The following is a 15673-nucleotide window of genomic DNA, read 5'->3' as shown; positions in this document are numbered from 1 at the left end:
CCAGCCATGCTTCTGGCCCCTCTGTCCTGGGGGGCCAGGGGCAGTGGGACCCTGCCCCCTGACAACCAAGCCCGCAGCTGGGTAAAGCAGCCACACACAGACACGCGTCAGGCACACACACCTGCTTCTCCCCAGCGGCTCTCACAGAGACCAGACAAACGACTCCCAGGCCCCACCCCAGACATGCTACCAGGTCCTGGGACCTGCCAAGTTCCCCAGAGCATGTACGATGTATGAGCACACCCATCCCTGTGTGCATGTGCCTCTGTGCGCATGCGTGTGTGCGTGCGTGCATGGATATTCTTGATTGCAGCTCTCACCGGGGCCTGACACATCCCCTCCCATCCCCCATCCACATCCCTGATATGTGTCCTCCATATCCTCCGGCCTCAGCATCCCCAAACGGAGCAGAGACAAACCCCGAGGCGGTGGCCATGGTGCCCTGCCCCAGAGGAACCTCGTCCCCTCTCAGTCCTCTGTCAGGGAGAAACTAAGAGGATTGGGGCCTCTGAGGGTTCCAGAGGTGTGGACCCTGCCCGCTGCAGCCAAGGGTGCAGAAGTCCCCCCCAGCCCTGGGTCCCTGGGCTGCATAGGGAAGCTGGGACTCCAGAGGCCAAGTCCAGTCCCCAGGGTGGTGGGTGAAAGCTCTCACCTGGTTCTCGGCAGGCAGGCGGGGCATGGAGGCGGCCCGGGCCTGGCCTTCAACGGGGAAGTAGTGCTCACTGTCAGAGTAGCCGTCTCTGCCCATCTCTCGCATCTCCACAGACTGCGGGGCAGATGGCGAGGCTGGGTGAGCCCCGGGGCCGCCTGGCTGGGGGACCCCAGGGTAGAGGGTTGGCTGGGTGTGTGCAGAGCTGCAGGTGAGGGGCCCAGACCCCTCCTTCTTGTCCTGCCCGGGCCGGGGAGCCAAGGGGGCGCTGGGGCCATGGAGGTACCTGAGAGTTGGGCTGGCTATTAGGCATATCAGTGGGGGGGCCCCGCTCTGGGCTCCATGTGCCCGTCTTCTGGAACATCTCCTGGGCCCGCTGGGTCACCCAGGATGGGCTCTCTTTCATGCCACTTTCGTGAGCCATCCTGTGTGGGGTACAGAGGCCAGGGTGATGGTGGGCACTCTGGTGGCTTTTGCACCTGGCACCCCGCACCCCTGTTGCCCTGCCTTCTGGCCAAGAGGGACACTCACAAGCCTCCTCCTGGGTCCAGCTGGGTGGAGGGGAGGGCGTTCTGGCCAGGCCCCCCCTCCTGTGTTGGCGATGGGGGCTCCATGCGCTGGAACATGAGAGGTGTCCGGTTCTGGGGAAGCAGAGAGCAGCGTGTGTACACAAGGTGGCCAGGGGGTGGGGGGAGAGGGGACAGATGGAAGAGGGTATCCCAGGCTGAGGCTTTGGTTTCAAGACTGCAGTGAGGAGGCTATGGAGGGTATGCTTAGCCCACCCATGGGGTGAAATCCTAGAAGCCATTCTTGAAACCCACCCCTACCCTAAAACACACACACACATTCAAGTCTGATCCATCAGCGAGTCCTCTAGACTCTTCCAAATCCATCCATAACCAGATCACTTCTCACCGCTCCATGACCCCCATCCTGGTTTTCATCAGTCTGGCCGGGACCACTGCCCCCTCCCAGGCTCCCAGCTCCAGCCCTTACTCTCCATGGCCACCAGAGAGCACCAGTGAGCAGTGGCAAGCGATCACTTCCCACCTCTCCTGAGGCACCCTTGTGGCTCCCACTTCACTCTGAGCAAAAGTCAAAGGCCCACAAATCCTGAATAATCCGTCCTGTCACCTCCCCACTCTCGTCTCCTTCCCCTGCCCCTCTTGCTCACTCTGTTCTGCCATACTGACTTCCCTGCTATTTCTCAAACTCATGGTCCTGCCTCAGGGCCCTTGCACTGGCTGTTCCCTCTGCCTGAAACACTCTTCCCCTAGGTATCTGCTTGGCTCTCTCTCCTCTTCCTTCAAGTCTTTCCTCTGATGTCACTTCCTCAGCAATGCCTCCCAAACTACCCCTTTCAAATCACGTTCCCTTGCCCGCCCCCCTGCTTTTTCTCGTGGCACTTACTTTTTTCTGTAGTGCGATATAATTTCATCATCTATCATTGGTGGCCTTCTGCGAACTGGAAGGTCTGCTCTGCAGGGATTCTGGTCTGTTTTGCTCACAGACACATACCCAGAGCTGAGAAAGGTGCCTGGCACACCATAGGTGCCCAATAATTAATAAAAAAAAAAGTTTATTTGTTCTGCTTATTGGATTATTTGACTGCACTGGGTCTTAGTTGCAGTATGTGGTATCCAGTTTCCTGAGCAGGGATTGAACCTGGGCCCCTTGCATTGGGAGCGTGGAACCCTAGCCACTGGACCAGCAGGGTAGTCCCTGCCCAGTAAGTGTTGGTGGAGCAAATGAGTTACTCCACGTTATGTCTCCTTGGCACTGCCCTCCTCCTTCAGTGACCTGTCCTGGAGCCTGACGTCATCCCACTGTTCTGGCTGGTCCTCACGGTGACAAGAGAGACACTGTCTCCCAGCCTGGGTGTCCACAGAGTGATGGACAAAGGAAGGAGTGGCTGTCAGGGCTGCAGCCATACCTGTTCCTCGCGCATGGCCTGAAGCTTCTTGGCCTTGCTCTGCCGGTAATACTCCATGATCATCATGGCCGCATAGATCTTCCCCACTGTCAGGTCCGTGGCTGGGGGCACAGGATGAGCTCACCGTGGGTGAAGGCCCGGTATGCACCAGCCCCGCCATCCCGAGGCCTCCTCTTCCCTCCCCCCTCTCTGTCCCAGGCTGGGCCTGGCTCTTACACTTGTGGGGGGTGACCAGCAGGTCCAGCGTCTTCTGGGACAGATTGGGCCAGATGGCCATCATCTCCTTCCGCAACTCAGCATCCATTTGTTGTTTGTCAGCTCCACCTGCGAGTGGGAACAGAGAGGCATCAGCTGGCCTCTGGGGAAGCTGCAAAGCCATAGGCTCCTTCTGATCCAGGCTCTGGGGTCCTGGTCCCCAGCAGGGCTGGGGCCTTTGAAAGACTGTGTGGGAGACACTCCAGCATCCAGAGGGACTGGCCTGGTTCCCACTTACCAGCTGCGTGACATGGGTGTTAGTCTACTGTGCTGTGCCTCAGTTTGCCCATCTTTGAAATGGGGATGATGGCAATAGTACCTGCCTCAGTGAGTTATCTGAAGATCAGAGTAGTTGATGGGCAGCATTAGAACTATGTCTGCTGTAGGGAGCCTGGGGTACGCCTCAGGGAATAGTCCTGATAGAGGAGGTTTGTCCCTCAACCAAATTTCCCCTTCTATGAATGCTGACCTTGGAACTAGCTGACCCCTGGCCCCTCACCCCAGCCATGGTGATTACTTGTCTTCTCTGCCTGAGTACATGCGAGTGTAGCCCTTCCTGCCTTCCCTGGGATTGGCTGGGGCCATGAGATGAGTTGTTGCCAATGAGGTGTGAGCAGAGTGAGGTGCCACTTTGGGCATTTAATGGCCAGTGCAGAACCCTCCTGAGTTCTCATTCCCTCTGTCACAGCAACTGGTAACACTGGGGACCGTGGTTGCCGACTCAGGCCTGGTCCCTGAGTGACTAACGAACAGAAGACCCTGCCGACCCTGGAAGACGTTCCCACATGATGCAAGTGGGAAGTGAATCTTTGTTGGTTCAAGACCTTCTTTGTTACAGCGGCACATTCTCATTCATCCTGACTGATACATCAGCCTGGACCCTGTTTCGACTCTTGTTTCACAGCCCCCAACATGAGGCACAGGGGTGCTGTCCTAACATTTACCAGCAGTTAGGGACATTGATTGGAGAAGGCAATGGCACCCGACTCCAGTACTCTTGCCTGGCAAATCCCATGGACGGAGGAGCCTGGTGGGCTGCAGTCCATGGGGTCGCGAAGTCGGACATGACTGAGCGACTTCCCTTTCACTTTTCATGCATTGGAGAAGGAAATGGCAACCCACTCCAGTGTTCCTGCCTGGAGAATCCCAGGGACGGGGGAACCTGGTGGGCTGCCGTCTATGGGGTCGCACAGAGTCAGACACGACTGAAGTGACTTAGCAGGGACATTGATGACAGCTAGAGAAAGGGTCTGAGGGCTTTCTGCTGGGCCAAATATTAACCCTGTGGTTGCTGGATTATGGGAGGAGGTCCAGGAGATCTGGGGGAAGGGCAGGGGCTGGCTATCAGCCAGTTTAGTAGTATTTCAGTGTTTGAACCACCATCCATGGGGGCCTGCTGGCTGAATAGCTGACCCACCCAGGTAGCCCCAAGAACCCCCTTTGCCTCCAGTCCCTGTCCGCCTCTTGTCGCCCACCACCTGCTCTCATGGCCCTTCCTTCTCCCACTCCACTTTCCGGATCCAGCCTAGGACTGTCTTTGGACCTCCTGTGCAGTTTCTCCTCAGCAGATGTGGGTCAAAGCACAGACATCTGCCAGGCACTCCGTGCTTTCATTCATCTTCCCTTGTGTGACTCCAGAGACAAGTGTCTTTATTTTGAGAAAAATTCTTTCAGAAGGGTCTTTTGTCAAGTCAAGCACAGATCCTATTCTACAGTGAGGATCTGGAGGCAGCAGGGAGCTGAACCGCCTGGACCAGTGTAGTGGCCTCTGCGCAAGTCCTCCCACACCCACCAGAGGGCGCTCGTGAACACCTGAGGGCAGTCGCCTCTGCCCAGGTCCACCTCCCATAGCCCTCCCATAGCCACCAGAGGGCGCCCCCGAACACCTGCATCAGTCACATGTCTCCGGCGCTCAGAGCGCTTCAAGGCTCTCACCTCACCCAGGGTGATCTCCCCAAGTCCACGAGACCCTGAACCATCTGCCCTCATCTCTATTTTCCCGTTTGGTCACTCTGTTCCAGCCTCACCAACCTCCTCCATGCTCCGCAACCACGCCAAGCATCGTCCTGCCTCAAGGTCTTTGTATAGGCTGTTTCCTCTGCCAGGACGGTCCTTCCTACAGGTATCGGTGTGGTTCCTTCCCTCATCCGCTTCAGGTCCCTGCCCAGATCCTTTATCAAAGAGGTCTTCTAGCCGCCTCCCAACCTAAAGCAGTCCCCCACTTCTATGCCTTTTTCTGGCTTTATTTCTCCATTCTGTACTTATCGCCTCGTGCTGTTGCTCACCACCTCACTTCTGGTGTCTGTGGGGTCTAAAGGTGCAGAGATCACTGGGGCCAAGCTGTGTGGGGGTGGGGCTGATGGGTGGGCCTGGACTCAGGTTGCGGGAGACCCTTCAAATAATCATCTGTTCTGTAGCTGGCCTTTCAACACCCTTGACACCAACATATAACAGTTTTTCTTTCCTCTAGGAAAGCAGTTGGAATTAATAGCTACATCTCCCATCCTCTGTAGCTAAGTGAGGTGCCTGGGGCCTCTGGTTCCTTTTCAGAGACATGGGAAGGGAAAGAAGAGAACGTGACATTCCTGTGAAAAGTCACTTTTGCCCAATAGCTTACGTATTTCCTGTCTCGGGTGGAGAAAAGGAAGCCACTTATTGTTATGGATTGAATTGTGTCCTCCCAAAATTCACATTGATGCCTGAATGCCCAATGAAATGGCATTTGGAGATGGGCCCTTCAAGGAAGTGACTAAAGTTATATGAGGCTATAAGGGCGGTCCCTAAGAGAGACAGACAGCAGGCGTGCATACGCACAGAGGAAAGGCCATTGAGGATACAGCAAGAACGCGGCCGTTTGCAAGCCGAGAGGCCTCTCAGGAGGGACCTAACGTGCTGGCACCTTGATCTTGGATGTCCAGGCTCTAGAACTGTGGGAAAGTAAACTTCTGTTGTTTACGTACTGTCTCTGCTATTTTTTTACGGGAGCCTGAACTGACTAGGATACCTGTTCTTGGTGAATGGTTGAGGCAGGGTCAAGGTTTCTCGCCCTGTCAGACACTGAGGCTGGATCATTCTTGGTTGTGGGGCTGTCCTGTGCGCTGCAGGATTTCAAGCATCCTCGGTCTCTACCCACCAGTTACCAGTAGCGACAACCAAGCCTGTCCCCGACATTGCCAGGTGTCCCCTGGTAGACACAACGCCTCCGGTTGAGAATCACCACCTTAGGCTCCTTCTGCTTCAATTCACATGTTAATCTCTCATTCGGGATTGTTGTTCCCATGGAAATGCAGTAAATACCCTGCCTGTGAATCTTTAAGTTGAGAACTTTCAAAGATGCGAACGTGCGTTCCATCAGTGTCAGGCCAGGCATGAGTTAAACTGCAGCTTCCCTCCATGTCCTACTGCTGAGATCCTTCCACTCTGCCATCTTCAGCCTCCTCTCCCTCCGCCGGTCAGTAGCTCTTCTTGCCTACTCACTCAATTCCAGCCCCTGTATGCCAGCTGTTATGCTACACTCTGTACTTTTTAAGGTACTATACTGTAAGATTGAAAATGTTTTCTTTCTTTTTTGTTTGTTCTTATATATTATTTGTGTGAAAAGCATTATAAACCTATTACAGTACAGTACTGTATAGCTGATTATGTTCATTTGGTACCTAGGCTAGTCTTTTGGACTTAGGAACACATTGGACTTATGAACGCTCTTGGAACAGAACTCATTCATATGTAGGGGACTTACTATGAAGGGAAACTCCTTAGGGGATTTCAAGGCAGCTCTCCCTTGGGGTCATGGGATCCACTCAAGGCTGAATCCCACGTTGACTCCTCCTCCAGGTATGGAGTTGTTAATACTGGGGCTCCCAGGGCTTCCCTGGTGGCTCAGATGGTAAAGAATCTGCCTGCAATGCAGGAGACCTGGGTTCCATCCCTGGGTCGGGAAGATCCCCTGGGGAAGGAAATGGCAACTCACTCCAGTATTCTTGTCTGGAGAATTCCATGGACTGGGGAGCCTCACAGAGTTTCAAAGAGTCTGACATGACTAAGCGACTGACACTTTCACTTTCAAAGACAGAAGGTACCCTTGTATTTGGGCATCAGTCCCCCAGAAACCAGTTGAGTCCCAGCGTCTTCCCCTCCCCTACATCACTCTACACACCCCTGGTGAGCCTTCTCTGTTGCAGGATCTGTCCCAGGCACGTGGCAACATTCAAGAGCTTCTCTTGGGACTTCGCTGGTGGTCCAGTGGTTAAGACTCCATGCTCCCAAAGCAGGGGCCTTGGGTTCAATCCCTGGTTGGGGAACTAACATCTCATATGTCACGTGGCCAATAAATAAATAAACTAAAACATTAAAAAAAAAAAAAAGCCTCCCTGGCATGCCAGGTACCATAAGGGCCAGCCCACTTCCAGTTTCAACAACCAAAACTGTCTTCAGCCTTCCCTGGGGTGAACTGCTGGCACCCAGATAGGAAGAAGGTTTCTTCTCTATATGGTATTGAAGCCAATGGGCAAAGGAGGTGGTAAAATAAGATGGGAGCACCTGCTGCCATCTCTGTGTTATTTTGGTCTGTTAGAACTGACAGCAATTTCTATTAGTTCATCAAAAGCTTCCACTTCTGCCACATGCTCCTTAATATGAAAGTTCTAAAGAATGAATAAATCATCATTTTTCAGGCTAAAAAAAAAAACAAAAAAAACAACCAAAGCTGTCTTCAGACATGGCCAATGATCTCTGGAGGCAGAATCATGCCTGGTTGAGAACCCCTGACTTAAGAGTTTAAACCCCTGACCAGGCTCCCCACCCCCGACCCTACTCTTTCTTTCCTTTCCACAGCATTTCTGGCCTTTGAACACGTTACATAGTCTACTTATTTATAGTGGCTTATTTTTCGGTTGCCTGTCTCCCCACAGCCCCATGAGGGCTGGAGGTTCGTCTGTCCTTCCCTGCCACGTGCCACTTGCTGAGCACAGGGCTGGGCACACAGCATGTGCCCAATGGGGCTCTCATTCAGTGAGCTGGTAGTAACACAGGCAGGTCAGATTAATGGTGAGCAGGGCCCTGGGGCACTCCCAGGCACCAAGGCCTTTTTCCTCCTCCTTGTCTTCTAGGCAAGACTCCAGCCTCCTTGACCTTGCCTGAATTCCAAAGGGTGGATTCCAACAGTTGCTAATCAAGGGAGCAGCAGCCAGGAAGCCACTTGAGGCAAGATTAAAGGGGCTGGAGAAACTCACCAAGATTAGGAGAGGGCTCCCCTTGTAGCTCAGTTGGTAAAGAATCTGCCTGCAATGCAGGAGACCAGGGTTTGATCCCTGGGTTGGGAAGATCCTCTGGAGAAGGAAATGGCAACCCACTCCAGTATGCCTGCCTGGAGAATCCCATGGACAGGGGAGCCTGGCAGGCTACAGTCCACGGAGTCGCAAGAGTCAGACACGACTTAGCATCTAAGCCCACTTGAGACCCTGCACACACTCTAATGTTGTCAGCAATCCCACCCTTTCAAAACTTTGCAGAACCGTTGTTGTTCAGTTGCTAGGCCGTGTCCAATTCTTTGCAATCCCATGAACTGCAGCACGCTAGGCTTTCCTGTCTTTCCATATCTCCTGGAGTTTGCTCAAACTCATGTCCATTGAGTCGGTGATGCCATCCAAACATCTCATCCTCTGTCGCCCCCTTCTTCTCCTGCCCTTAATATTTCCCAGTGTCAGAGTCTTTTCCAATGTGTTGGCTCTTCTCGTCAGGTGGCCAAAGTACTGGAGTTTCAGCATCACTCCTTCCAATGAATATTCAGGGTTGATTTCCTTTAGGATTGACTGGTTTGCTCTCCTAGCAGTCTAAGGGACTCAAGAGTCTTCTCCAGCTCCACAATTCAAAACATCAGTTCTTTGGCACTCAGCCTTCTTTATGGCCCAGCTCTCACATCCATATATGACTACTGGAAAAATCATAGCTTTGACTAGACAGACCTTTGTTGGCAAAGTGGTATCTCTGCTTTTTAATATACTGTCTATGTTTATCATAGCTTTTCTTCCAAGGAGCAAGCATCTTTTAATTTCATGGCTGCAGTCGCCATCCATAGGGAATTTATCCTAGCAATGGGATTTATGGCAGGGGTCTTGAGCCATGTGGTACCCGTGTGACCTCTAGAGGAGCCAGAGGCTCAGCAACTGAGGTCAGCCAGGCTTACATGACTAATTCTCAATAAATATGCTAGACTCAAAGTTCAGGTGAGCTTGGGTGGTTGACAATACTTCATACGTGTTGTCACACATCACTGCCGGGAGATGTAAGCACTGTGCATGTGACTCCATTGGGAGAGGGTGGAAGCTCCCTCTTGGTCTCTTCCAGACCCTGTCCAGGTGCCTTTTGCCTTTGCAGATTTTAGTCTGTATCTTTTTGCTGTAATAAACCACAACTGTGAGTAAAACAATTCTTTTCAGTTCTGGGTTCTATCAAATCACTGAATCCAAGCCTTTTTTCTTTTTTTGAACCTTCGTTTTGGGCTATCCTGGGACCCCCAGACACAGGTTCTCCAGAGGAAAACAGCAGCTGGGATACAAAGGTATTATGTAGGGGCTTCCCAGGTGGCGCTAGTGGTAAAGAACCTGCCTGCTGATGCAGGAGACATAACAGATGCAGGTTCGATCCCTGGGTGAGGAAGATCCCCTGGAGGAGGGAATGGCAACCCACTCCAGTATTCTTGCTTGGAGAATACCATGGACAGAGGAGCCTGGCGGGTTACAGTCCATAGGGTTGCAAAGAGTCAGACACGACTGAAGTGACTTTGCATGCATGCATGTACCAAGAGCGGGTGCCCTGTTAGACCCGTTTTACAGGTGCGGGAACGGTAGCAGGCAGAATTCTAAAGCTTATCCTTCTCTCCCAGCAAGATTCTGCTTATTCAATCAAATGATAAGTCTAGGGACTGCTATAAAAGGACTTTGCAAATGTAATTAAAGTCCCAAGTCAGTTGACTATAAGTTTCAGAGCTGATCTAGGTGGGTCTGATCTAATCAGGTGAGCCCTCTAAAAGCAGAGCATTTTCTTAGCAGCAGAGAAGTCAGAGAGACTTGGAGCACGTAAAGAATTAGATGCCTCCCCAGGAGCTAAGCATAAACTCTGGCGAGAAGCCAGAAATGAAATGGGGACCTCAGTCCTGCAGCCACAGACAACTTAATTTTGCTAACACCCGAATAAGCCCTGGAGTAAATTTTCCCCCAGAGCTTCCAAAGATGAGCCCAGCCTGGCCACCTTGATTTTGGGCTTGTGAGACTGTGGACGGAGAGCATAGTTGAGTCTATCTGGACTTCGACCTACATACCTATATGCTAATAAATAGGTGTGTAATAAGCTGTTAAAGTTGTGGTCATTTGTTACATGGCATTGCTAGCTAATACATGGGCTGAGACTCAGAGCAGGTGAGGTCCTCTGCCAAAGTTTACAATGGAGGACAGGGCAGGTAGGTGGGCAAGCTGAGTCCACTTTTCCACACGATTATAAGAAAGCAGCTGCCCATGATTCTGCTTCCTCACCTCCCTGGGTTGGGACCTGGACCAGTTTCAACCATGTGTGTGGAGACCTGGACCAGTTTCTGTCTCACTGGACCAGTTAGTCACTCAGTCGTGTCTGACTCTTTGCGATCCCACGGACTGTAGCTGGCCCACGTCCTCTGTCCGTGGAATTCTCCAGGCAGGTATACTGGACTGGTTTGCCATGCCCTTCTCCAGGGAATCTTCCTGACCCAAGGATCAAACCCAGGTCCCCTGCATTGCAGGCAGATTCGGTTTCAACCATGCTGATAAGCAAACAGTCTGGGGCAGGCAGAGCCACAACCCAGACAGGCCCCGGGTCCAGACTAGACGCATGTGCCGGCATGCCTGGCAAGTCCGAACCGCTTGCCTTCGACTTGCTGCATGAGAAAGAAATTAATGTTGTGTGTCAGACAAGGGCCTGAGCCCTGACCCCTCCCCTTCTCCACTTATGCTGTTCCGAGTCTCAGCCTCACTCCTGATTCTTTCTCTCGATTTGGGGGCACCCCCTGCTCTCTTTACTTTGATCTGCATGCTTCCTGCTCCAACAATGCCTGTCCTCAATGTGCCCCTCCCCCTCGCCCACCAGGCACTGTCTCACTGGAAGCTGCTGGTCTCCCTCCCTGAATGTCTTCCTTCCGAGCAACTTCCGGCCTTGGAGCCTCCTTCCCCTCTTCTCCTCAGGGCCCTGGAAAGAACATGCGTCTGCAGTGCGGCCTTCCTTCCTTGTGACCTCTCAGGGGCTTCAGCTGGGTGCAGCCCTGACCTCTCTCTTCAGCCCCACTGAGATTTCCAACCCTCTGCTGGACAATGGACCCAGTCCTCCCCCAACTTCCTTCTCTTTGGTGATCCATGCGCCTCTGTCCCTGCCCTGCTGTCTCATCAGCTGCCAAGTCACACCCAGTCTACTGTTAGGCCTCTGAAACCCACTCTGGGCAGTCTACTTCAGAGCTGCCCTGGTCAAAGCACAAAACCCATTGATCGCTCATGGTCTTCAATCTGCAGAGCTGCCCTGGTCAAAGTGATTGGCTGTGACCTGGCACAGAATCCATCGGTTAGTCTTGGTTCTCACTCTTGGTCAGTCTTGGTCCTGGGCAGTGGTTAAACACTGGAGATGCCTTTTAGGAGTCAGTGTTGCCCTGCTCTCCACCCACCTCCCTGGCCTCTCCTTTCCACTCCTTCTCGGCCACCTTAGATGCTGGGGTGGCCCCAGGCTCAGTCTTCGGGGGCCTCTTGGTTCTCTTGTCCCCTTGGAGAGCTCCTCCAGTCTCCTGGCTTAACACCTGTCAGCATGTCATGCCTCCTGACTCTACGTCGCCAGCCTAGCCAGGAGGACTCACCATCTCACTTCCTTCAGAACCTTGGGGTGGGGGGAATGCCAGAAATGTAAGTTGGAGAGCCCCTTCTAGCCCCCATGTCCACGTGTCACTGTCAACACCAATCTTTTGCCCTCCCTTGGCCCCAAACCTGCTCCTTCTGTCTCTTCTCTCTCAGGCAACTGGGGCTGGGTCCGTCCTTTAGTTGCTGGGGCCCCACCCCTTGGGGTTGGCCTTTATGCTCTCTTTCTTTACGCTCCACACCCATCCATCAGCAATCTGGTCATCTTGACTCCCAGGAAATATTCAGAATGTGAATACTTCATATGCCCTCCTTCCAAGCCTCTATCCTGTGTTCCCCTGATTTATGTCAGGGCTCCTCCTAGCCCACCGGTCTACCCTGGTGGCTCAGACAGTAAAGAATCTGCCTGTGATGCAGGAGGCCCAGGTTGGATCCTGCGTGGGGATGATCCCCTGGAGAAGGGCATGGCTACCGAATCCAATATTCTTGCCTGGAGAATTCCATGGACAGAGGAGCCTGGTGGGCTACAGTCCATAGGGTGGCAAAAAGTTGGACACGACTGAGTGACTGACACTTTACCTCTCCTAGCTTCCACTGTGGCTAGAGGGAGCTGAGCCTGCCTCTGCTCACGAGACAGCGTGGCGCCCCCATGCGGAAAGTGCAAGTCAGTGCAACACAGCTCAGGGTGGGGTTGCGGAAGGGATCTGCACCGGCTGGTCCCTCTGCCTGCAGTGCTTTCTCCCCAGGTATCCACGTGACTCCCTCACAGCTTCCTTACGGAGGTCTCCCCCCGCTGCTGGAAGTGTCAGTGTCCTCCAGGCTTAGAGTGGTGTCCCGCACACAGATATTTGCTGAAGCAGGTGAATTTGCTGAGTCCTCTGGCAATGGCACCCCACTCCAGTACTCCTGCCTGGAAAATCCCATGGGCGGAGGAGCCTGGTGGGCTGCGGTCCATGGGGTCTCGAAGAGTCGGACACGACCGAGCGACTTGACTTTCACTTTTCACTTTCACGCATTGGAGCAGGAAATGGCAACCCACTCCAGTGTTCTTGCCTGGAGAATCCCAGGGACGCAGGAGCCTGGTCGCGAAGAGTCGGACACGACTGAAGCGACTTAGCAGCAGCAGCAGCAGCAGCAGCTGAGGCCCTGGCTCCATCCACCCTGCCCCACCTCTCAGTTTCCATTCCTGCCCCTACCTTTGGCAATTTTGATGTCCAGGGCCGTGCGGATCAGAGCCATGAGGGTAGAGTTGAAGTGGACGGTGTTGTCATCAGCGACGGGCAGATCCATCCGCAGGAGCCTCTGCAGAAAACCAAAGGCAAGGGCAATCATTCCCAGGGACCCCTCCGCCATCCCGTAAGCCAGACCCACCCTACCCGGGGAGCCCCAGGAAGAACTCTGAAGGCAGCGGCTAGGGTGCCCCCCACCCCTCAGGTTACCTGTCCCAGTGTTCCATTTCCTGACTGCCCCTGGTGACCCATAGGGGGCGCACTGGGGACTCTCCTATGCTGCCCGTTCCTCACCCGCCTACTGGACCCTAGAAGGGACATTTCCAGGGTTGGCCCGTATCCTTGCCCTGCCCCAGAGTTCTTCTGGACAGCTCCGTTCCATTCTGACCCCGAAGAAGAAGAGCACAAGCCAGATCGCAGCAGACATGCAGCAGCCAGGCAGAGGGGTCCATGGCCACAGCCGCTGGGAGGGCCGCCGGCTCCCCACCCCTACCCCCTGGCTCGGCCCAGACCAGACCAGATGGGCACAGACCACATCATTCCTCCGAGAAGCGGCAGGCAGGCGGCTCCCCGACTACAGATGGGGCGGGCCCCTCTCTGACATGCAGTGAGGCCATGACACACAGAACGGCGGACGGGGGCGCATGCAGACGGAATCTCGAGACTCATTCATAGCTCCGTGGAAAGTGTATCTCAGGGGCATGTCCAGGTCTTGGCTTTTTGTGCGATGGCATGGGGAAGGGGTGACAGGGTGTTCCCATGGCCCAGGGAAGAAAAAATTCCCTGTATCCCAGGCAGGGGCTCTGTCCCCCATGCTTGGTGGCATGGGAGAAGATGCTGGGCTGGTGTGCACCAGCCCAGGATGAGGTGGCATGGAGATGAAGATCGATGTCCACCAGAGCAGACACGGGGAAGCACAGAGTTGGAGAGGGGATGGGAATGGCAAACTCAGAGCAGAAGACAAAAATGGGTTGGGGCAGGGTGGTGAGGGAGGCGGTAGACAGAGAAACAGACTGGGCCACTGTGCAGAGCTGTACACTGCACAAAGGGCTCCCTATCTCAGAAATCATGGATCTGCGTTTAAATGACACCTTCCCAGCTGACAGTGGAAAAGTATCATGCTGTCCCCACATGGGTGGATCCCCATGTCCCCACAGACAGAGTGTTCTGTGGAAAGGAGGCTTGTTTCAAATTGGCACAAAGGTGCTTATGAACCCATGGTGGCCCTGCACAGAGACCAAGAAGGAAAGGGCACTCGCCCTCTCTCTTGCACACACTCACACACACACCGACACTCAGCCAAGCAGAGATCAAGAGATGGACAAAAGCACAGGTAGAAAAGGGACAGATGCAGGGAGGGGCTGGTGGGGGCACCTCAGGGGTCCCCAGTGGGAGGAGGAGGAGTAAGGATGTGGGGAGGTGGTTACGTGACACAGGAGGAAGTGAGGTACACAGAAGGGGAGGAAGGATTCTCAGACACAGCGGGGGCCAGGGTGGGATGGGAGAATGGAATGATGGGACCATACTTTTTGGAGGGGTTGACTGTCAAAGTCATCCCCTGAACTTCGTGTGGATGAGTTGTGGGGAACAGAGCATCTGTCCTTGGGTGCCAAGGGAGATTCCGGGACAGGGGTCTAGAGGGGTGGCCCGGCCCAGCCGCCTGGCGGCTCCTTCAGCCAGCATGCACCACCCCCCAGGTCGGCCATGGTGCCTGCCCGCCCCAGGCCCCCGCCAAGGCAGCGTGCATGGCCTGCGTCAGGGTGCCACGGTCCAGGGGTCCAGCTGCGGCCCGCCTGCCCACTCTGGAACAATGGAGAGGCATGTTGGGTTGTCTTGGGGGGAGATGGGTGGCTTAGGGACAGAAGACTGGGGAAGCAACTCCAGCGGGCAAGGAAGAGGGGAGAGGCTCTGGGTGCTCCCCGGAAGGTCTCAGATGCCCCAAGGCCCTAGGTCAGAGATCAGCTTCAGGTTTGTATAGGGGACCATGAGACCTGGGGGCTTGAGATATAAAAGGTGGGGTCCAAGCCCCTCTCTGCAAGGTGCTTGCCCAGATCTGGGCAATGGGGGCCACTCTGGGCTCAGTGCCAATCCCACCTCTCAAAGTGTTTGTGTCCAATTGGGTTCCCGGGGGACCAGGTGCGAGGGGACTTGGGGGCTCCCCTCCCCCTCCCCACCCCGGCATGTTGGCCATAAGAGAGTCTCAAAACACCAAGACACACTGATCAGAAAGGACGGACACAGTAAATTGCTTAGAATCAAGGGATGGTCATGATCCATTTACTTGAGGAGGAAAGGGGGAAAAAAAAAAGGAAAAAAGAAAAAGGAAAAAAAGAAGAGTAACGCTGGAAAAAGAGACTCGGCTGGCTGTTCCTGGTCAGCACTGAAAAATCCCCAGTGCCTGGACGTCGGTGGTTGGCAAGGGTTAAACTACCTTGTAAGCCACTCTGGCCGGACACTTCTTCCCCAGACCCAGGGGCGGAGACATGTGTCTCAGCATCTGATACATGTCCGGGTAAGGCATGCGGCCCCTGGCAGCACCGAAAACAAAAAACGGAGGTGGGAACGGAGAACCAAAGGAAGGGTGGGTGGAGGGAGGGGAAGAAAAGGACGGGGAAAAACCAAAAGAAAAAAAAAAAAATCACACGAGCCGAAAAAATAGAGAGAGAAAGATGCAGAGAACGATAAAAGAGGTGTTTCAAATAAATAAAAAAGAGGAGAAAAAAATGGGAGAGGTAGTTAAAAA

The 15673-nt window shown here is 54.0% G+C and overlaps 1 protein-coding gene across 5 annotated transcripts in view; it reads right to left on the bottom strand.

The window, feature by feature from the left end:
• The window catches only part of CACNA1A (calcium voltage-gated channel subunit alpha1 A), a 253586-nt gene that overhangs the window by 4793 nt on the left and 233120 nt on the right, over window positions 1–15673 (bottom strand). For 4 of the 5 annotated variants that reach the window (XM_061421925.1, XM_061421926.1, XM_061421927.1 and 1 more), the window contains 6 exons: window positions 12898–13003; window positions 2799–2906; window positions 2583–2683; window positions 1181–1290; window positions 936–1074; window positions 653–766 (listed from right to left, as the gene is read on the bottom strand). In XM_061421925.1, the coding sequence (XP_061277909.1) occupies window positions 653–766; window positions 936–1074; window positions 1181–1290; window positions 2583–2683; window positions 2799–2906; window positions 12898–13003 (678 nt within the window). Of the gene's footprint in view, window positions 1–652; window positions 767–935; window positions 1075–1180; window positions 1291–2582; window positions 2684–2798; window positions 2907–12897; window positions 13004–15361; window positions 15459–15673 lie in introns of all 5 variants that reach the window. The other variant, XM_061421929.1, reaches the window with a different exon arrangement.

This window comes from Bos javanicus, chromosome 7 (genome assembly GCF_032452875.1).
Source record: "Bos javanicus breed banteng chromosome 7, ARS-OSU_banteng_1.0, whole genome shotgun sequence".
Classification (NCBI taxonomy): Eukaryota; Metazoa; Chordata; class Mammalia; order Artiodactyla; family Bovidae; genus Bos; species Bos javanicus.
Note: the sequence above shows the minus strand (reverse complement) of the source record. Positions and strands in the feature narration are given on the sequence as shown.